The sequence below is a fragment of the Drosophila biarmipes genome, chromosome 2L, assembly GCF_025231255.1.
Source record: "Drosophila biarmipes strain raj3 chromosome 2L, RU_DBia_V1.1, whole genome shotgun sequence".
Taxonomy (NCBI): domain Eukaryota; kingdom Metazoa; phylum Arthropoda; class Insecta; order Diptera; family Drosophilidae; genus Drosophila; species Drosophila biarmipes.
This window is the reverse complement of record NC_066612.1, coordinates 12,820,843-12,841,580: the sequence shown is the minus strand read 5'-3', so window position 1 is coordinate 12,841,580 and position 20,738 is coordinate 12,820,843. Positions and strand designations below refer to the sequence as shown.

Sequence of the window (20,738 nt, the reverse complement as noted above, 5' to 3'; positions counted from 1 at the left end):
GTAAAGCTGAGATTGGGCAGTTCTAAATATGTACATTAGGGCGGTCCACATTTATATGAAAGTTTAAGGTCCTACTCTCACCCGCCTATACGGTGCGCTTTGGGGCATTTAATTTATACTAAAAGAAAATTAAAAATATGGGTTTTAGGGTCGGCGAATTGGCTTTAAAGTTTATAATTCATACGCACTGTTGCCATTGATCAAATTTGTTAATATTTTTGTTTATAGCCTGTTTTGATCCCCTGAAAATATATCGATTTGTTTTATAGTTAAAGATTTTATTTGACACACTTCTCTTGGTCAAGAAAACATTTTAATACAAAACATATCTATCAACTAAGGAATGTAAAAAGAGTATTCGTTAGCTAAGCGAAGACAGCCATACAGACACATGGTTCGTCCCCGGAGGCTATCTAATCTTTGGCATAGGCACGGGAATGCTTGCAAGTTTTTTAGTTGGGTATTTTAGAGTGTCTCTAAACTACGAGCTACGACTAAAGCACTAGGACGGCTTAACTATCTAGGTGGCGTGGATGGGAGGGTCCTGCTCAATCCTGTTTATTGTCACTGATGGCCGTAGATGCAGTGGCCACACTTTCGCCCGTCTGGGACTTGATAATAGTTGGCTTCCGGCTTTTTTCGAGGAGCGGCGAACTGTCCGGAGATCCCTTGGCGCTCTTTTCGCAGGCCAAAGTGGAGGCCTTGGACTTGAGTTCCTCGGCACTGGAGAACTGGGAGCGGCTCTTGTACTGGCCGTTGGTCTTGGTTTGAGTCTTCAGATCGTATCTACGATTCCGACACGAAGATAATAAATTCTGAACAGGAGCCCAGCAGAGGAGTATTATGCCAATCGCCAAGCAAACTCCGGCGAAGATTTGTCCGGACATCAGAACAATCGGGAGAACCTTCAACTGATCAGCCATCTCGGGAGTGATTCTCACTTTTTGTTCGAACCATATGAGTGGGAAAAATATCTTTGGTATTCCTGTGTATAAGGCGATTCCCTGGATCGGCTCCACAAGCATGTTGACTTGGAATCGGGCAGCCACCTCCAGGGGAATTCCAGTACTCGGCTCCACCACCATATAGAACTCATGATCCTTCTGATTGGGACTCATGCCCTCTACCTGATCGACGTAGTAAGGATCTCCGTTGAAGAAGTGCGGATAGGACATAAAAACGGGGGATCCAAAGCGACAGGAACTGATGTTCATCACGCCCGAGGGAACACATTGGCCGCCACAAAAACATAGGTTCTCGGGATACATGGTGCCTGGAAAATAAGGATCTCTGTTAGTGGTTAATTTTAAAAAAATATAATAAAATTATTTAAAAATAAAGGAAATACATTTTCTAATATTTGTTTAAACTTTAAAGATAGATTTCTACACTTTTATAAAGACTTATCCATGACATTCTTTTAAGAATCGGATTTTATGTGAAATCGTCTTCTTATAAAACAATTTCCAAAGTACGATTTTCAAATAATCTAATATTGGTGTTAATAAAATATCTTAAACAATTACATTTTGATAAACTAAATAGATTGAAGCGAAAAAAGCAAATGTTTGAAGTACAGCACACACAGAATACCATATCAAGTGATCTTATGAAACCTCACCATTATCCACCGATCGAGGTCCACCAGAGAACTTAAGACCCTGTAGTCCTTCGACATCCACCGTTTCCACGTAGTCCAGTGGAATCGTGCGGCACATATCCGGCGTGAAAAGCCCGACACTATCGCCGGGCTTGAGATGCTGTGGCTGGAACTCGCCGGCAGATCCGTTGGTCATGCCGCAATGGGAGCTGAAGAATCCAGTGTTTTCCTGGTAGTTCCACGCGTGCATCTGACCCAACTTGGACAGGTGATCGGCGCCCGTAAATACATTGAAGACACCAGTGAGATCGGCGCTTCCGTTGCGCGTGTAAAACCAGCCGAACTTGTCGAATGGCACCTTCACCTCATCGCCGAAAATGGGCATTGCAATGGCCACATCGATCATGGCGTCGTTGTATCCGGTGAAGAGGAGTTCGTCGATCGATTTCTGGACGGACATTTCGGCGTTATACATCTTAAGGCCGACGTCAACCAGGGAACGCTTAACTGACGCCCAGTGCTTTGCAGTGGCAGCTGCGGACTAAAAAAATTGGTTATTATAGTCATGTTTTATATGTATATTCTGTAGTTGTGCTAAATATTTTTGGCCAATCTACTTGATATTAAATTATGATTTCTTATACGCTATGATTTTATAGCATTTGTTCAATAAATTAAATTTTAAAAAAGCTTGCAACAATATTTATAGTTTTTATTATTCTGAACGGTATAAATGATTTCTACGCTTAAACCGTTTTTAAATATTCAATTTAGTTACTTAATAAAGTGAATACAATATATTAACCAATTTTAAAATACAAATTCGCCATCATCCAATTCGGGGTAAGTAAGGGATTTATTTTGTTTAATAAAGGACTGGTTTTCCTTAAGCTGCTTTAAGGATTTTAAAGGTTATTTTGTGTTTAAAGAACCCTTCAAAAATTTGTTTAAATATCTCTTAGATTAAATATTAATAATTTTATAATAGTTCTTTTAGCATCATCAATTGGGTATGGAAATGATTTTTAGTTATTTTTCTTAGACTAACTTTTGGTTACCCACCAGAGCTACAGCGTTGAGGGTGGTAATCTCATCGTCCAGACTTCCGTTGCTGCCCTCCGCATCGAAGTAGAACAGGCTGCGCCTGCGGTAGCTCACGGATGCGTTCTCGGGATGCCAGTGGATGTCCACCTTGTCGGGCCGCTCGGTGAAGCGGTAGGGACCCAGCTGCTCGAACCGCGGCTTTTTCCCCGAGCCCACGTAGAAGTCCTCGGGATTCGTCCAGTTGTACAGGTAGATGTCGAGGCTGAGATCCATGGGCGGGCTCTTCCAGTTCTCGTAGACACGTGTGTCGGGGGCCAGAGCCATTTCCTGCCGAGGAGCACAAGTGGCAATTAGAATTAATTGAAAATCTCAACGGGTTTTTCCTCGATCTCTGACTCGGGCCAATTGAGAGGCGGCTGCTTTTCTTTAACTCTCAATTGGCTTTAGCCGCTAATCGAATGCAGCTGGGCGGGCCAACACATATGGTTGAACTGAGCCCCGAGCCCTTGTCAGCGGCTGGGATTACCTTCTGCATGATCCAATCGAACAGGTCCACCCAGAACATTCCGCACAATATGCCAAACAGTCCCAGGCAGAAGCCGAAAACGCCGATAATTAATTTGCGATTGCTTTTTTGGCCCCACATCGCGCTGCTTTGTGTTGGCATGGCTCACGCTGGGCAGCTGTGTGGATATCTAATGGTCCCTGTAATGATATGCAAGTTAATAATACAACTAATTGACACAGGGCTAGAAGTTAAAAACATATAAAAATAGATCAAATGGGTGCCATTCATAAATGCACTGCAAGTGAATAGGAATGTGAACAAACCAAATATTTTAGATAATCTTTAATACGTTGAGATTCATTAAGTGGATAGCAATATATATATATATATATATTTATATTGTTTTTGATTTAGAAGGGAAAATGATTCAATTTGTATAATCAGGATTATTAAGAAACTACATTTTAAAATAGTTCTTAAACAAAATTAAGTTCTTTTTACTTTTTTGGATTTTGTGGAACAAATTCACAATTTCAAATATTATTATTATTATATTATATTATTATTATTATGAATAACTATAAAAGTAATTAGTAAACTTACTAGTTTGTATATAACCACAGTTTATATTATTATATACTAAGGGTTCTCTAAATAAACGTTGCCTACTTTTAGGCCTTGCCAGTAAGAGATTAAACAAATAATATGTAAAATCAAACCTCTTTTTTACAATGCATTTAAACCCATATTATTGTAATATGGCGAACAAAGAAAGGCCCAACAAAGCATCGAATCAAATATAGAGAAAATGCAAAAAACGCAACCCGTTATTGAGTGACGAATTCCCAGGCGTCTATTTTTATCAATATAATTGAATCAATTTAAGCAAAGCGTGACTTTCAATTGCTGTTTACACTCATGTAGAATATTACTATAGCCCGGTAAACATATACAGGAGTAAAGCCGAACCCGTATCAGTGGTGATAATTACAGAGCTTCCCCCGACACTCTGCGACGATGAGTTTTAATTGGTTATGATAGTTTCGAGCTTCGCTATGATCTGTATGTGCAATAGGTAATTATCAAATGAAACTACAAATAACACGTATAACTGTGGATAAGAAATTTTTGATCTTTGATTTTATAGCAAAAGTTTATGAATTATGAAAAATATATTCTTTTTTAATAGAAAAGTCTTTAAATTTTGATGAGCAAAGTAATACTTCTCACATCTGTTTCCACTGTGGCCCGATAAGCGGCTTTTGAACTCCTAGGTGAACAGACCCATGAGGAAGCCACAGATAATTGAGGAAATTGAACTGCACTGCACTTATCGCTTATCGAGAGCCCATCCCCTGGCAATTTCGACCAATCTGACCAGGGTTGCCATCACCATGTTTCACTCCGGCATAAATACCGCCTGTGTACAGATGCGACTGGTTGGCATCTCTGAGATATATCGTCATAATTGAGTCTATCAATTGACCCCGCTGTGAGCTATGGTTGGGTCTTTGACACTTTCCGTTATTGCACATGAATACGAATACGAATCTATATAGAGGCCCATGTACATATGCTTATTCGGGAGCGTGTCGGCTGGGTTCTGCTGTCTGGTAAATTGATATGATTATGTCTTTTGAATGATGAATGCCTGTCGAGCATTTGTCGGCGCCTTTTTATTGTCTTCACAATTGTGCTGGAGTGAGTTTTAATTGGAATGGACATTGGACAGGTGCATTACATAGATTTCATCCCGCATAGTTAACTTAATTCAATTAGATCAATAACAAATCTAAAAGTCCTCGAAGTATTATTACTTTTTTTAACTAAAGATACATCTTTCTCTCTGTGCTCAACAGGTTCATTGAAATTTTCTCTTGAAGCCTGAAACCTCAACACCGAATAATTGTCTTTAATTAAGTTTAAAATTCCTTGCTGTCCGAGATACTTCATTCATTATTAAATTAAGCAAACTCGTGTCTTTCTCTGTGGTGCTTGATCTTTCATATTAACATTTTTATGAATGCACGCTTTGTTCGTATTCTATGCAAATAACCAAAGAACATTGAACTTAGACGTTAAATCACTGGGAAAGTGCATATATTTTGAAACAATTTGTTCATATTTCCATAGCAAACTACCTAAAGCGACTAAGAAGTGCAGTAAAGTGTCATTTCGATAAGCTAACACTTAATTAGTGCAAGTTCACTTGTTATAAGTCGGAAGTCTTAAGGGTTGAGTTACGTGTTACGTTAAGATCGTCTTTTTGATGTAGACCAAGTCAGCACGTCCTCAATTTTCTCCGCTTTTGACCACAAAACATGCCATTGAGATGAAACCGCAAGTCAGAGATTCGACGCAGTTCGTAAAACTAAAACCGCGTCATGTCAACAGTCATCTAATTTGCATTCACTCGGGCGAGTTCTTTGATAATGAGCTATCGGCAAGTAATTGAATTTGCTCAGCCTTGAAGTTCGGAAATACTCGAAACTATTAACGCCCAAGCCAAAAACTATAAATAAAGATTTTGGTTTTGGTAATTTGCAAACAAAGTGTCGTCCCATTGGGCGTGCGAATCCAAAAATAAGTTTGGTATTTTAAAGACACACGCAAACTGTAATTACTTTATTTTTCAATGAAATGGAATCGTTTTTCATTAATTAACAGCTTGCTGAGTCACCTAAGTTGCGCTAAGCCCTTTTGATTTTTAATTAATTAATTGATTGAATTCTTAAATAAGCGATTAGAGTAAATGCTAATGGATTTAGTGGCTGGCAAATTCAGTTTCAACAATCTTAAACTACATTTAAACGGGGCGTATGCGTGATTTGCAATGGAACAGCTGTTTCCATTGAGGATTCACAAATTTGTTGAATAAATTGATAATTCAATTAGCAAGCAATTCTGAAAAACTTTGCAGACAACAAAGAAAATGTAAATACATATTTCTATAATTAAAATGTAGTCTTTGCGCATTGGGTTAAAAATTTTTTAATACACGCAAATAGTAAGCAATTAATTCATATTCTAGTGAATGAGTATCAAAGCAGCTTTTTGTCTGAAAATAAAAAGATTTCATAGTTTATGTCTTTAAAAAAATTGAATACCTTTTAACAAATATAAATAAACTATTAAGTCAGCAGGGTTACGCGAACTCTGCAATAAACATTCCTTCGCTTATAAAATAACACGCAACTGCAATTAGTTGGAAAAATTTAACGTTTAATTAAGTTGAACTTTAAATGATCAACAGGTCGTATGAGATTCACTTAGGTACTTTGTAAACTTGTCTCCAAAATAGCTTGCTTACAAAAATAAGTTCAGGAACTATCACCCTTAGCTCTGAATTTATATATAAGAACTTCAATTGTACGGCCTGGTTAAAGAAATTAAAAAAACCCTTAAAGTACATTAAAAGTAGAGCTCCTACAGATTGTTCTTGGAAATCACTTAGACAACAGGTCGTATGCTTAATATTTCCCCGCGCAGCTGTTTTGCCACCAAGGGTTGCCAAGTCCCCCACTAATTTTAGAACATTAATCACACAATCAACAGGTCGTCCGGCAGCCGAGGCTGAAAGCCCTTTGTTTTGCATTCCGGCACTCTTATTTCTTCAAAGAGAAACGCCACACAAAGCCAATATAAACACAAAAAGAATGTATAAACCGGGTTGGCGCAGTACAAATACATATTTATATATATATGGGTCTTATGTCTGCCGGGTGTTTTTCACTCTTGTCAAGTTGATTTCATTTAATGGCCTGTAATCTTAATAAGTCTGCCGGCGATTAAACCGAATCAAGCCAAAACTAAATGAGTTGTTGGCCAGTGAGGAGGAGAGAGGAAATTGCGTGATATTCGCAAAGGAGTTCTGCCCCAGGCTTTCCTAATTTTCTTTGTTTTTCCTTGAAGGCACTCACTTGACTGGTATTTGCCAAACAGAAACAAATCACTGTTTTCCTTTTCAATATTTTTTTTCCTGATTTCCTTGCCAGGCAAGTGAAATTCGATAAGGATGTGGAAACAAGGCTTGAGCACGTGGAGGTTTTTTTTACACAAGGGCCGGAAAAGTGGACGCGAGAGTCCCGAGGAAAGTCTGAAAAGTCCGTAGAATGGTACCGCTTTGCCCGGCGGCTTCGATGCGACTGTGCGGCGGACTCTCGGCGAACGGACCGCGAGCAGCGTCGCCGGCGAGAGGCGGGAGCGGGGGCGGAGCGGAGCGGTCTCTGCGGTTCGGCCGATGAATGTCAGTCAAGTGCGGCACATGGAAATGGAAATGGAAATGAAAATGGGCTTGAGAAGAGCTCCGAGTATCCGAGAAGTTCTCTGTGTGCGTATTTGTATCTGCGAGTGGGTGTTTGGGTTAATTTGCGCTTCAGGCTTGCCATAGTTTTGCCATTGAATTTTGAATTAAACTATGTGTAATCTGAAACGCGAGCATGACTTCCAAACTGTAGAGTGCATCTGGGGGTAGAAGTAGCCCATAACAACAGTGTCTCAAATTCGGTAAACATTTTAAAATAAAATAAATTTTCAGAACATTTTTGCATTTTACCAAACCTGAAAAGATTTTTAGTCGGTTCATAGTAAGTACTCGATGGGGCACTTCTTAAATATATAGAAAAAAAGTTCTTAAATTCCTTGTCTTTTCTAAGACAATTTTAAATAAATCAGAAACAAATCCTTTAATTAAGAAATATATACCTCCTAACTTAAATTAAAGCCAAACTTGTTATTCCACAACAAATTGTCAAAATTGCATTTGGATTTTTTCTACTTTTCAAACATGGGGAAGTAAAATAATCAAGCTTGCGTTTAACCAAAATATTCCAATATATTATCTAAAATCAAATCTAATTTATATTATAGCGATTTAATTCATTAAAACATTAAACATTTAGAGCAGGATATATTTAAACCAACATTGTACATAGCTCAAAATATTTTATGAACTCATGTTAGTTTGCAAAATGCAGATTAAACTAGGTCACACTTTGCAAAATCACAATCTGCGAACGGGAAATCTTGTGCACTTGGATTTTCGTAGAGCCGATCGGATTTTCGCACATGAAACGGGTGGCGTGTGGAAAAGTAAACAAATCGTAAAGCAGAAACCGAAATTGATAACAAATTGTCGAAGCCTTATCAATGCGGCTAATCGAGATGATTAGCACTTGGTGAGCAGAACCCCGAACATGCACGACTAACCTCATACACTTGTAAGCCGCGTAAATCGACAGGCACTGGCGATCCATGGGGGCAAAGCTGCACTGACTTTCATTTCGCCTATCATTGGGGCAAAACTCCCGACAATCGACGTAGAAAAACCACCCACGGCGCTGGCTGAGGCAATAAAACATCCACATGTCGTTGCTTCAGTGCGTATTCAGGCTGACTTCCTTTATTGGATTAGTGTTGCGTCTCCTCCCTCGTGGCGTGCGAACCGGGATTAGCGTTTAGTTGGGGCCAGGGGTCAGTCACCGCTGCCGATTGTGTTGCAATGTTGTGTTGCAAAGTGGAGCAAGCGGAAGTGGGTCAACTCATCCCTAACCGCGAAGTGGGTCACGGGCAGCGATTTCCTTTTGAATTCCCCGCTGAATTTCAAACAGTTTTTGTCTGCCAGAAGGTAGGGTGACTTAGCAACCAGCTTTATGTGGGTCAATGGCTTACGTACGATTACGTTATTAAACTGCAACGTAACGAGAGCCTGGACTCAAACCGCAAATGTTCGTACTGTCGGATTTTGAGAATACAAGTTTTGAACTCAAATTCTGAAATGTATTTTATTGGAAAACGTGATTTAAAAAACATTTAAATGATAAAACCATAATTGACTTGGGAACTAAATAAGCTAAAATAGAAAAAATGTTACAAACTAACTATTTTGTTTGTTTTTCAAATTTGTTTTCGAAAGATCCAAAGCTAAGAAGCAGTTCAACCTTTTTGTGTTGACTTAAAGCACAAATGTGGATCCAAAACTCTGAAAGATGTTTCAAAACTCCAAAAGGAAGGTATAAAATTTTATGAAAATTGAAAAACTCAGAGCAAATAATTCAAATCCTTTACATAAATTTCATAATTCCAAAAGAAGATCCGAAACACAAAAAAAGGACCGAAAGTAAAAAATATTTTAAAATTTAGAATAAAAGGCCAAAAGTATTAAAAAATATTTTAAAATTAAGAATAAACAAAAAGTATTAAAAAATAGTTTTCTCAATTTAAATACATAATAAGTTTAATTGGCTTGAAGAACAAATAATTGTTGGTTACATTTTAAAGCTTTTTTGAATGATATTTGAACAATGAGATACGTAACAAAAAAAACGTGAACTACAAAAGCCTACAGTTAATCGCCAAGATGAATAGATTGAGATTGATTGGATAAACTGGAGATGGTGTCGTCCATGTGGTGGGTAAACCGAAACTGGATGAGGATAATGAGGTAGCAAGTGGCAGCGCCCGAGATCTGCAAAATAAATTTAGTTAAAAAATTTAAAAGTGTATTAAACCTTAACCCACGGTAAAAATCAGTGTGCGATCCAGACGAAAAAGTCCTGCGGCTGTGAAGAGGACTTTCCTATGCGATAGCTGCAAGGAGAGCCGGAAAAGTCGATCCCTGAGCTCAGGATCGTCGGTGATATTCAGGATCTTGTGGACTATGGCGGCCGTGTAGCTGCTGTGTAAAATAGTGCGACTGCTGCCCTCCACGATCAGCACGATAATCACTATGTACCAGATGAGCTGCATCAGGAAGAAGGCAAAGAATTCATCGGCCTCAAAAACATCCAGTCGTTTGGGATTCACAATGGCCTCCAAAATGTAGAAGTCGTCGAAGAGAATGAACAGGAAGGATATGGCGATGATTCCCAGCAGCGGATATGTGAAGTACTCCTCGATGGTCTGGCAAATGTCACAGAGAAGATTGTGGATGTTGGACACCTGCTTGATGGCGTACTCAGGATTGAGGCGTATGACGGAGGTAACACTGTAGCGCTTCATCGGGGTGCTGATCAAGTTTCGCAGGCGGTGGGAGTAGCGCCTGTGGTTGTCAATCGAGTGCATCGGGGAAAGCTCCAAGGCGCTGTTCTGCTCTATGTGGGCATCTAGAATATCCTGTAGGATCTGACAAAGAAGTAATAATGGTACACCAAAGTTAAAAAAAGGTGATGGAAAATTGGAAAGATTAAATGCATTTCATTTACTTTAAGAAGAGATATTGCATAGTTGTTCGGTGTTCGATGTATTACTTTCCAAAATACCCCTTTAACTTAAATATTTAGATTCTGAATAAGAACTACACATAGCTGATACAAACGAACGTACACATAGTTATATAAACGCTGATACAAACGAAAAAATATAACTACATATTAGCATACTATAATGATAATAATGACATGCTAAATATGTAAATTAAAATTAACTTAACTAATAGGTAGTGTCTATTAAATTGCCTTATATTATTTACACTTTTTTAGCTAGGGTAGAAGTTACATTTACTTTGAGCGAATTCTTTATGTATTAAAAAGCAATTTAAACTACTCTTTAAATTAGTTTTAATGTTTAAATTCAACATTATTTTATCTAAAATAATTAGCTTTGAATTGACTATTAAATTAGTGGAAATTAGTGATTAAAGTAGTACATTTTATTACGTTTTAAGTTTACATATTGGAAGGACACTTTGAACTTGTTTAATTATTCTCTCCTTAATGTATTCATTTTTATTTTCTCTATAAACGTTCTGCTAGTAGTTCTTCTCTTTCAATAACATATTGCCACTATTTTTATAGCGAAAAAAGGACTAAAATCCCTTGACACTCACTTCGTTCAGCATGCTAAACCGACTCCTGGCCAAGTCCGTGGTGCAAAGAAACTTGAAGACCATCAGGCTGATGTTGATGTGCGGCAGGGCGAAGGTCGTGAACGTCACGAAGGAGGGCGATATGGTGGCACTCACCAAGAGGCTATAGCTCACACACAAGTAGATGACGTTGAAGAGCAGCATGCCGAAGGATATCAGGAAACTGGACAGCAGGATCCTTCGGTAGTCCAGCTTCATGCCCAGCCGCACAAATATCTCGTCCACCACGATGTTGTTCTGGATGATGCTGACCAATCTCTGCCGTTTGAACATAGCGAAGCCAAAGATGGTGGACATGGCCAGGATGCCAGTCAGGCGCAGGGTTCCATCGCCCAACCGGGTGATATTCGTTTGGAAGAAGTAACCAATGATGGAGTCCCCCTCCTTCACCGAGATACCGAAGCACAGGACGAAGAAAAGAAAGTGCACAATGCCGGCTACAAAAGAGAACTTGGATGTTTGCACCTCCTTTCGGGGATTGAGATTCAACCGAAATGGAGCCAGGCCCAGGAGCGAAATAAACGTTAGGGGTCGCAGCGCCTGAAACACATTGTCCGCCTGCGAAAAGCGCTCCCACAACTTGAAGGCCATTGGGTAATAGTTTATTATGGATAATAGTTTATGAAATGCCGCTCAGAGTGTAACGTCCGTTCGATTCGCGTATTTTCCGACAACTGACAGCGGAAGTCTTCGGCGACTGATGATGATGATTGCCTTTGTGTCAACTCGAGTCGCGACTGATATATCATATATCAAAATCGTTAAAGGGCTGTTGCACACCTTCGCACACGTAATAAGCCAATATCAATAAAGGCAAATATTTAATTACCTTAGACGAGGGATAGGGACCCAGGTGGTCAAGGTCGTTTACAAAAAAGTTCAACGAGTTCAACGGAATTCGTGACGTATCCATTTTTTTGTGAACTTTATGTCCTATGCACTGGCTATTTATTACAATTGGCAAACAATTTATGGCAGCCATTAAAAGACCACGAAAAAGTGGGCATTTAGTACGCTCAATTCTTGAGAAACCCCTTTTATTAATTAATTAGTGTTCATGGAATATCAAATCTAAGATACGTTCTATACTTTTAGGTACAAAGTAAAACCTATGGGACTGCTTTCTCAAACCAAGGACCGGAAACAAAGTTAAAAAACGTAGTGAAAATGGAAGTGGTAGTAAAATGGAAAAAATCGCAGTGTTTATGTATTTAAAATTTCACTTGTAAAATAAAAATTACCAGGGCTTATACTAAAGTATAGATAGGTATTTTTAACCCAACATATTCTTTCACCACCCACAAAAAAGGAACACCTCCTTTAACGATTATAAATTTATTTTCAATTGTTTCTTCACATTGACAGAAAGTACTTTTCAAAGGCAACAGCAATAACATACATTTACAAAAAATAAACGCTCTTCTGGACGTATTATATATCATTTCACCGGCTCCATCGACTCCCCACATCGCTTCCCATATTGTAATGACACTAAAAACACATCTAAAGCGTACGATTCGTCATATTACTGTAGGTCTCACAGCAGGAGCCGCCATTCCCATAGCCGTTGTTGGGGGAATTGGAGGTGAACTGCAGCAAGATGATGAGATACGTGGTCAAGGCCCCGCTGATCTGTTGTAAACGATAAGAGAATTAGGAAAATTACTCACGTTCTTGTTATATATATATAAGAACCCACCGTAAAATACAAAGTGCGGTCGATGTTGAATAGTCCTGCTGCGGTGAAGTTAATTTTGAGATGCATCAGCTGCATGGAGAACTGCTGCAACTTCTCCTTGACCTCTGCACTTTTGGTTTTATTGAGTAGGGAGTGCACTATTCCTCCAGTTTTCTCGCTCTTCTTGATTGCCCGATTACTTCCCTCGACAATGGAAATGATGGCGATCAGATACAAGATCATTTGACAGGAGAAGAAGGTCACAAACTCCACGGTTTTGAATTTACTCTCCCGCTTCGATTTTCCCAGCAGCGTTTCCAACACATAATACGCATCGAAAACGATGATCAGAAAAGCTATGGAAATAATGGTCAGCAGTTGGTAGGTGAAGTATTTGTTGGCCGTGGCAGCGGCCTCGCATATAAGGTGATGGATCTCCATCGATTCCTGTATGATCTCAGCCGGATCCTTTGTGACTATGGTGTACATGGAGAATGAGTCGAGACACTGAAGGGAGCGCTGCTTTTGAGTCACTGCTTTGAGAGTGCGAGAGTCCCATTGATGGGCCAGATTTTTTAGGACCTTTAAGGAAATACAAAAGAATATATATTAGTCAGAAAAATTCTAGTATTCTGACCTACTTAACCTTATTAAGAGCGCTGAGGTAGATGCGCAATTTGATCATTAAATTCCCAGTCAGAAAACAAACAGCACTGACTATAAAATGGGGTGAGAAATAACTAAGCGCTGCAGAGATAGAAAATGTGGCTGCATCTCTTAGGCTGATCATTAGAAAACTACAGGTAATATAGGCCGCCATACTGCCAACCAGTAACATAATCAATCGATTCATTTTCTTGGTCGCCGGAACCTGATGCACTGCCACGCCCACCCGGGGAAACGCCTCCGTCTCCAGCCCATCGAAAATGGCCAAAACTTCCAGAAGCTTTCTTCGCTTGAGCAGTGAGATTGTTAGGATGGCAAATATCCCCAGCATTCCGTTGATCTTCTGCAAGCCATCTATCACATTGGAGATATCCGTGAGGAAGAAGTTGGACATCAGTGAGGCTCGATCGATGGTGCTGTACACAAAGTTTCCCATATAAACGGCCATTCGCGTAATGATGTTTATGTAGCCGAAATACGAGGCGGTTAGTTTGCCTCTGCCTTCCGGAGAAGTGGTCACGTAAAATGGAACTATTCCGAGCCAGAGGGCCATAAAAATGGTCAGCCGATAGCAGGAGTACACGTCGCGAGGACGATTGCCCGGTCTCGCAACCAATCGCTTGAGGAACCACATGGCGTATGAGTGATATATGAACCACATGGCGTATGAGTTATATATGAAGCTTTATGAATACCGGGAAGTGGGATAAGAATCTCCAAAAGCTAATGAAATGAAAGGCTCATAAAACGATAAAAAATGCGAACCAATTTTATGACCGATCTTATCCAATTATCCAAAGAGCAGGTGCATTGTCATTAAACGGGGGTAAGAGGCTTATGGGTGGTTAAGTAGGATTAGGCGGAAAATTAAATTCACTTGTAGTGCTAGGATACAAAACAATTATATATCTTAGTAATTCAAAAAATGTAGGTAACCGATATAAAAACACACAGTGTTTTTACAATTTACTTAACAATAATATTAATCATCATATTTCAGCACAACCCACCTGGTTTAGTAAGTCGAAATGCTGCCACAGACGATGTAAAGCAGCTCCGAAGAGCATCACAATGCTAAGCAAAAATATTTGGGGCACATAGAATGCCACGGCAGCTGTGTAAATGGGTCTCACATCATTTTGCAGCAGCATCCAGACAGAGCTAATCAAATAGCTCAATTGCACTCCATTTATCAAAACGATTTTCCCATGCCTAATTCGCATAATGGCAGAGTAATTAAAGCACACCCCTATATTAAGGAATCGATCGTCTATCGAGGATATGCGATCCCAAATACGGATCAGCAATCGGACTCGAATGCTGCTGCAGAGGAACAGAATCGACATGCCAGTCATTCCGATGAATTTCTGCAGGGAGTCGCCCATCTGAGATATTTCCGACTTAAAGAAGTAGCCCACAATACTTTGCTGTTCAATTAGAGCGGCCATAAAGCAGTAGCTAAAGAAGCTCAACTGGAGAAAGGCATTAAGATAGCCCAATTTGCTGAGCTGGAACTGCCTTTCACCCGCCTGACCCTTCAAACGAAAAGGGGTCAAACCGAGTAGGTAAGTGTAGAAAAGTAAACTTTGCTCGGCTCCAAAAGCATCCCGAGGTCTAAATAACTCGCGACAGAAACTAGACATTTCTTAAATTTCACAAATCAATTGATTGGTTTAATAGAGCTTCCGAAAAATATCTTGTGTTAATCGCGGAAAAAGAAACTAATCCTTCGGAGTCCCTTGAAAAGTTCCTTTTATATCTCCACCAGAAACATTTCCTCAGTGATTAGTTTTAAAGTATTTATGACCCACACCTTGAGCGTCATCGCGAGTTAAATATTGTCTACTTTTCGCCGTTGACAGGTCAGGTAATGGAAACCCGTCCATCACACACCGACAAAGTTTCCATTTAATGGCACATTCTGGGTTCCAGTGTTTATGAAATTATAAACACCAGTTGGCGGGTTCACGGTCAGTGTTTGTGTGGGCTAATTAATTTAATGGAATTTACTGACCGGAATTGAAAACAGCTTAAAGCATGGTAAAATGTGTTGACAAGATATTTTTTCTGGTCGTTATTTCGTTTTCCTCTGGGAAATATTCAGTAATTAACCGGGCTGATCAACCAATAAAATAGATGGACAGCTATAAAGTTAATAGTCCATTTCGTTTATAAATACCTTTAACAAAGTCGAACATTAAAACAGCTATAGGTAATTTCTTATGTTTGTAGTTTTTACAAGTGTGTACAAAGGGATCTACTACTATATGATCTAGCATTTTAAACTCTAAACTGTCACTGTCCATTTTGTCTTCATTAATAAATAAGGGTGTTATTAAATTACAATTTTTTAATTCAATCCGGAATAAGTTTAGCATTATTTCGATTTTTAATGAAGTTTAAATTTAATTAAGGGGCTATAATATATGAGTTTGGGACCTTCTATGATAGGTACCTTTTTGTTTATTGGTTTAATTTTATTTGCTTTGAATTGGGAATTTTGTATTTTTCGGGGGACCTCTTCTCAAAAGGGTTTTCCCTTACCTTATTGACCATCACCAGTCGCATCTCCACCAGGTATGTGAAGCAGCTGAAGAGCGCGATGGCTATGGCGATGACCGTGTGCTGGATGAGGAAGGTGAAGTGCAGGGCCAAGGTGGGCGCCACTAGCGACGAGTACAGAACCGAGAAGGTTCCACAGGTGAAGAGGATGTTGACGAGGAACATGGAAACCAGGACCATATAGCTGAACCGCAGCACCTTGCTGTACATGATCTTCACTCCCACCGTCTGGAGTTGCAAGTCCATGGTGTGGAACTTCTGCAGACACCTCTCCAAGCGATGATTTGGCACAAAGGCCGTCAGATATATGACAGTAACTCCAATTAAGCCACTCACAATCTGCATCATGTCCCCGAAATAGGTGATGCGTGAGCGAAAGAAGTAGCTGGCCACCGACTCGCAATTATTATATATGGTTAGGCTGTAGGCGAAGACAAACAGAGCGATGTGCATGACGCCATTTAGGTAGCCGAAGATGGTCTTCTTGATGGTCCTCCTCCCGGTTTTGCTATCGCAACTGATGTAGAAGGAGGTGAGACCGTGGACGTAGGTCACATGGAAAACCGGACGGAGGCACTCGTAGAGTTGTTTGGCGGTAAAAAGTCGCCGAAATCTACGACGCAGAGGCTGGCACAGTCCAGAGCCCACTTCTATGTCCGGCGAATCCGCAGGATCCACCGTTTCCACCTTGGCCGTTTCTATGTCCATGTCCGCTCCGCTCGAGCTTCAACCGGCGACTGACTAAACGGACCGCAAATGATTTGCATTTTACCAGGACTCGTCCGGACTGGAACCTTGTGGGAGGGGCCGGAAAAGTAAATAATTTTCCCATTTTATATGTACTACAGGTCTAGACAAGCTGCTGTCCGCTTATGTTCCGACCATTAACCTATTAGCTTGAGCTGTTGCATTTTAATTAATGTCGCCCTCCGTGGGGAATTGTCTCCCCAGGGTAATCCCACGATTTCCCTTACATAAGGCAAGTTTTTCGTGTCTCTATTTAGATCAATGAATGACCAGAGACCGTTTTTATTCAGCCGCTCATAAGCCTAATTAATTTCATGGCTTCCATTCCATTGCGAAAACGAATTGATGTCAATTGTTAGACAGGATATTGTAGCGTTTTTATGGTGTGTCCTTTGGTAGATGAGATTTGGTTGGTAACGCAAGAATTATGGCCACCGTGAATGACATCGGAAATTACTCATTCATTTTATTGGTTATGGGGGTCAAATGAGTTTCTTAGTTTACTTGAAAAGGCGTAAAAGAGGGAAATATGTTTGTGAATTCATGCAAATTTTCCAGAAGGTCTTGGTATTCAAATGATTTTGTTATTAACACACCCAAAGAAAAAGGATTGACAAACTTTGTGAAGATTATAATGAAACTTTTTGTAATCTCAACAGATGGTTTATTAGACTTTTTTAAATAAACTTTTCAGCTGAAATTAAATTCTTAATATTTTAAGAAAAACTGCTATACATTATGAGCTTAAACATCTATAATAAAATAGTTTATAGCTACGGCAAAAAGCCTTAAAGTAGGCAATCGATTTGGGTTTAATTTACTCAAAAAACTAGTGATGTGCTGAAATTTAATCCACTTTCCAGCAGACCACACTTGTTGACCAGATAGTCTAGGCTTTGTTATTTGCCTGCCCACACCTTGCCTCCAAAAAGCAAACTTAATTACTAAATAAGTATGTCAAAGGAAATCTTTGGCAAACCATCTAGTTCGATAAAGTCCATTGCCCTCTCGTTAGCATGGCTTTACATAAATTAATTTTCGCACTTGATTTGCGCTTGAGTAATAAAGGCGATGATGGCAGTGAATACCCCACTGGAAGCCCCGTCACGCATCCCAGACACGCTGTCTCCACCCGCCTGCTGCAGGTAAATATTTACCTTTACCTGTACTTGTCGCACTGATAAACCTAGCCCCCCACTCACCTGATTGATGATACTGAGGCGCCGCTCGAAACTGAAGGCAATCACGCAGAACAAACAAATCGCAATGGAGACGACCGAATGTTGCAGGAAGAAAGTCATGCAAACGCAGAACGAGGGTGTCACGTCCAGCGAAACGAGCAGCCGGAAAACGCCAACGAAATAGACGCCCAGGATCAGGAGCTTGAAGATCAGCACCAGCAGCGAGTACCGAAATATTCTCGAGTACTTCACCCGTATGCCAATGTTGGAAAAGTTCGTATCCAAACTATGCAGAATGGTTAGGGTGCCCAGGAGCTTGCAGCGTTTGAGGATTGCCGAGGTGTAGATCACAGCACCGGCTATCAAGCCATTGAAGATCTGCAGGCGATCGCCCACCGTGGAGATCTCGGTGCGGAAGAAGTAACCCACTATGGATTCTCCCTGCCGCAGCGATGAGATATAGCAGAATCCGCACAGGCAGATGTAGATGAAGATGTTGAACACGCCGAAGCAGGACATCTTCAGGTAGGACTCGCCCATTTTCCGACGAACCACATGGAACGGCGTCAGTCCGTAGAGAAAAGTTAGGAAGAACAGGGGACGCAGTGCCTCGTAGACCTGTGAGGATATGAAGTATTTTCGCACCCGACGGAGCGCGGACATGGCGGCGAAATCGAAGTAATACCAACCGGAAGCGGAAACGAAAACACAGCCAAGCCCAGCGACTCGCACAACCGTTCGGATGAAAGTGCCAGCGCGAACTGGTTGGCCAAAAGGGAAAGCAGCGACTGCTAGGCGACGGATGCAAACGAATGATAACAAGGGGACGAGGCAGGAGTCGAGTGAAGTGGGCTAAAAGGAGGATATAAAAAAGAAATGCCGGCTGGCGAAAGCTCATTATCATGTTGTCTAGGATTCGCAACAACAAGTGGCGGGCTATGGCAACAAGTGTTATCGCTTTCTCACTCTGTCAAGCTGGCAGTGCTGGCGAATAGTTTATTTTTAGGAGCTCTGGGAGTGGAATGAATTTAATTTAATACTACTTAATATTTAATAATAATATATTAAATGCCTTAATTTTAAATTTTTTATTGGGAGTCCCAAGAAAGGGAGCTCTAAAAATATACCCAACGTTGGTTTTCAAATTAAAAAAGGATCAGTTTTAAATGATTTATAAAGTAACTTGAAATAACCAATCTGAATCAGCATCACTGTGTCCTTCAAACCACAGATGCCTTGAATTTAATTCAGTTGTTTGGAATATTAAGATAACAGCCGCCGATGGTGTGAGTATCCATGTGAGTTTGCTTCGTGACGGGCAATTCATTATCTTCATTATCAAGAGACACTCGAGTAATCGCCTATCTGGTCACACTCGAGTATTATGGGTGGATATGGGGTGGAAAGGATATATAGGGGGAGTGGTTCCTATCCATTGCCTTCGCCATAAGCTGATCAGATTTCTCCATTCGGTTTGCTTCTTGTGCACGGGGAACGAGGCATTACTCTGATTGACAGGTGATATATGGTGATTGGGTGGCTGGTTATTTCTTACAGATGAATTGTTGATACACGGTCCCTATACTTCTAGTTGGGTTTATTTAATTGAATACCACAAATAGTGAACAAAGCCAACTCGACGTTGAACCCAGAAATATTTCAGTTCTTTTTAATTAAGGTAATATCTTCAGGTGTTTAAGGAAATACCTCTGTATCTCTGTATATTTTCTCAATAAAAGTCGAAATATTTTTCGATGGCCTCTTGTATAATGTTCTGTTTTACTATATAATAGATTTTTATATTATTTAATTAGAACTCACCTTGTGCAGACAGGTGATCCTTCGCTGGACCGTTCGCGTCATCAAGCAGAACATGCAGATGGTGATGGAAACGACCATAAGTTCGTAGACCAGAATAAAGGTAAGCTGCCAAGAGGCCTTCACCTCCATTTTGGCTAGGCAAACAAGACAGGTGGTCAGAAGGATGGTATCAACGATCACGATTACTGAGATGACCAGGATAACCTGGCCCACAACGGTGTTGAAATCCACAGGACTTCGTAGGCGATCTAGTTTCTGATCTACTCGCACCATAGTCTTCACCGATCTCAGAAAGTGCTTGCGCAGGAGCAGCGGGATGATGAAAGTGAATATGGCCACTATTACGCCTCCTATATCGTGAAGTTTGGTGCTTATCTGGGACACATGGTTACTCATAAAGTAGCCAATTAAACTCTCATTACTCAGGTGGATGTAGCTGTAGCAGTAGGCGAGCAGCAGCCAGCGGGAAATGGCATTTAGGAATCCATACCAAGATGGTGCCAAGACACTTTCTCCCTGCGAATTTCTCCTCACCAAGTACGGCGTAATGCCCAGGGCAAAGGCGATGGCCACTATCAGGGAAATGGACCCGTAACAGTCCCGGACGCTCTGCCAGTAGCGTACGCGACCTCGGAACCCGCGAAATGAGTCCACTCCGTAGTGGATCATTGCTACAATCCGAATAAATAGATTTCCTAATTAAGGTGGAGCCATTTCGCTAAAGTGCAGTCCTTATCGCAGATTAACTCGAAGCGATATGCTATGGTAATTGCTGTTGTGTGCTCAGCCCATGTGCTTAGCAGCCATGGCAACACAATTAATGTGAATTTCGTCAATTGATATCTAACAAAAAGTCGATGAATCCATATCCTAATCTCGATTTCGGCAGGTAATTACGAATGAAATAAAGGGACGTCAACATTTAACACATGGTTAGATGCTAAATAAATTAAATTTTTAAAATATGTATATTTTCAGGGGAAAATATTTAAGATGCACTTAAAAAGTGTGTTAAATAAAATGAATATTTGAAAGTACTCTAATAAGTATACTTCAGTTTTTGTTAG

General features: G+C 40.3%; 3 protein-coding genes across 7 annotated transcripts; all 3 read right to left on the bottom strand.

Moving 5' to 3' along the window:
- Positions 1-257: 257 nt before the first annotated feature.
- On the bottom strand, positions 258-7,289 carry LOC108034257 (protein peste). The gene is made up of 5 exons (XM_017109113.3): positions 7,073-7,289; positions 3,171-3,349; positions 2,663-2,971; positions 1,622-2,141; positions 258-1,273 (listed from the first exon to the last, which is right to left on the bottom strand). The coding sequence occupies exons 2-5, from the start codon at positions 3,309-3,311 to the stop codon at positions 549-551; spliced, it is 1,695 nt and encodes a 564-aa protein (XP_016964602.1). The 5' UTR covers positions 3,312-3,349; positions 7,073-7,289; the 3' UTR covers positions 258-548.
- A 2,209-nt stretch (positions 7,290-9,498) lies between these two features.
- Positions 9,499-11,671, bottom strand: LOC108033552 (putative gustatory receptor 28a). Its single transcript, XM_017107898.2, has 3 exons — positions 10,978-11,671; positions 9,672-10,274; positions 9,499-9,618 (listed from the first exon to the last, which is right to left on the bottom strand). The coding sequence occupies exons 1-3, from the start codon at positions 11,605-11,607 to the stop codon at positions 9,499-9,501; spliced, it is 1,353 nt and encodes a 450-aa protein (XP_016963387.1). The 5' UTR covers positions 11,608-11,671.
- Positions 11,672-12,354: 683 nt separating this feature from the next.
- LOC108033453 (putative gustatory receptor 28b) lies at positions 12,355-20,340 on the bottom strand. 5 transcript variants are annotated; one of them, XM_017107788.3, is made up of 3 exons: positions 19,672-20,340; positions 12,716-13,276; positions 12,355-12,648 (listed from the first exon to the last, which is right to left on the bottom strand). In XM_017107788.3, the coding sequence occupies exons 1-3, from the start codon at positions 20,338-20,340 to the stop codon at positions 12,520-12,522; spliced, it is 1,359 nt and encodes a 452-aa protein (XP_016963277.1). In that variant the 3' UTR covers positions 12,355-12,519. The 5 variants fall into 5 exon arrangements, with proteins under 5 accessions (XP_016963277.1, XP_043950148.1, XP_016963276.1 ...); XM_044094213.2 differs by lacking the exon at positions 19,672-20,340 and adding an exon at positions 17,872-18,513; XM_017107787.3 differs by lacking the exon at positions 19,672-20,340 and adding an exon at positions 15,905-16,638.
- Positions 20,341-20,738: the final 398 nt, after the last annotated feature.

Excerpts from the sequence above, each read along its gene's own strand:
- LOC108033552 (XM_017107898.2), bottom strand. The coding sequence starts at position 11,607 with ATGGCCTTCAAGTTGTGGGAGCGCTTTTCGCAGGCGGACAATGTGTTT. Across the intron at positions 10,275-10,977 it reads GGTTTAGCATGCTGAACGAA|ATCCTACAGGATATTCTAGA; the intron begins GTGAGTGTCAAG and ends CTTCTTTGTCAG. Across the intron at positions 9,619-9,671 it reads ATCGCACACTGATTTTTACC|ATCTCGGGCGCTGCCACTTG; the intron begins GTGGGTTAAGGT and ends TTTATTTTGCAG.
- LOC108033453 (XM_017107787.3), bottom strand. The coding sequence starts at position 16,630 with ATGGACATAGAAACGGCCAAGGTGGAAACGGTGGATCCTGCGGATTCG. Across the intron at positions 13,277-15,904 it reads GACTGGTGATGGTCAATAAG|GTCCTAAAAAATCTGGCCCA; the intron begins GTAAGGGAAAAC and ends ATTTCCTTAAAG. Across the intron at positions 12,649-12,715 it reads ACCGCACTTTGTATTTTACG|ATCAGCGGGGCCTTGACCAC; the intron begins GTGGGTTCTTAT and ends CGTTTACAACAG.
- LOC108034257 (XM_017109113.3), bottom strand. The coding sequence starts at position 3,311 with ATGCCAACACAAAGCAGCGCGATGTGGGGCCAAAAAAGCAATCGCAAA. Across the intron at positions 2,142-2,662 it reads CCCTCAACGCTGTAGCTCTG|TCCGCAGCTGCCACTGCAAA; the intron begins GTGGGTAACCAA and ends CAATTTTTTTAG. Across the intron at positions 1,274-1,621 it reads ACCTCGATCGGTGGATAATG|GCACCATGTATCCCGAGAAC; the intron begins GTGAGGTTTCAT and ends CTTATTTTCCAG.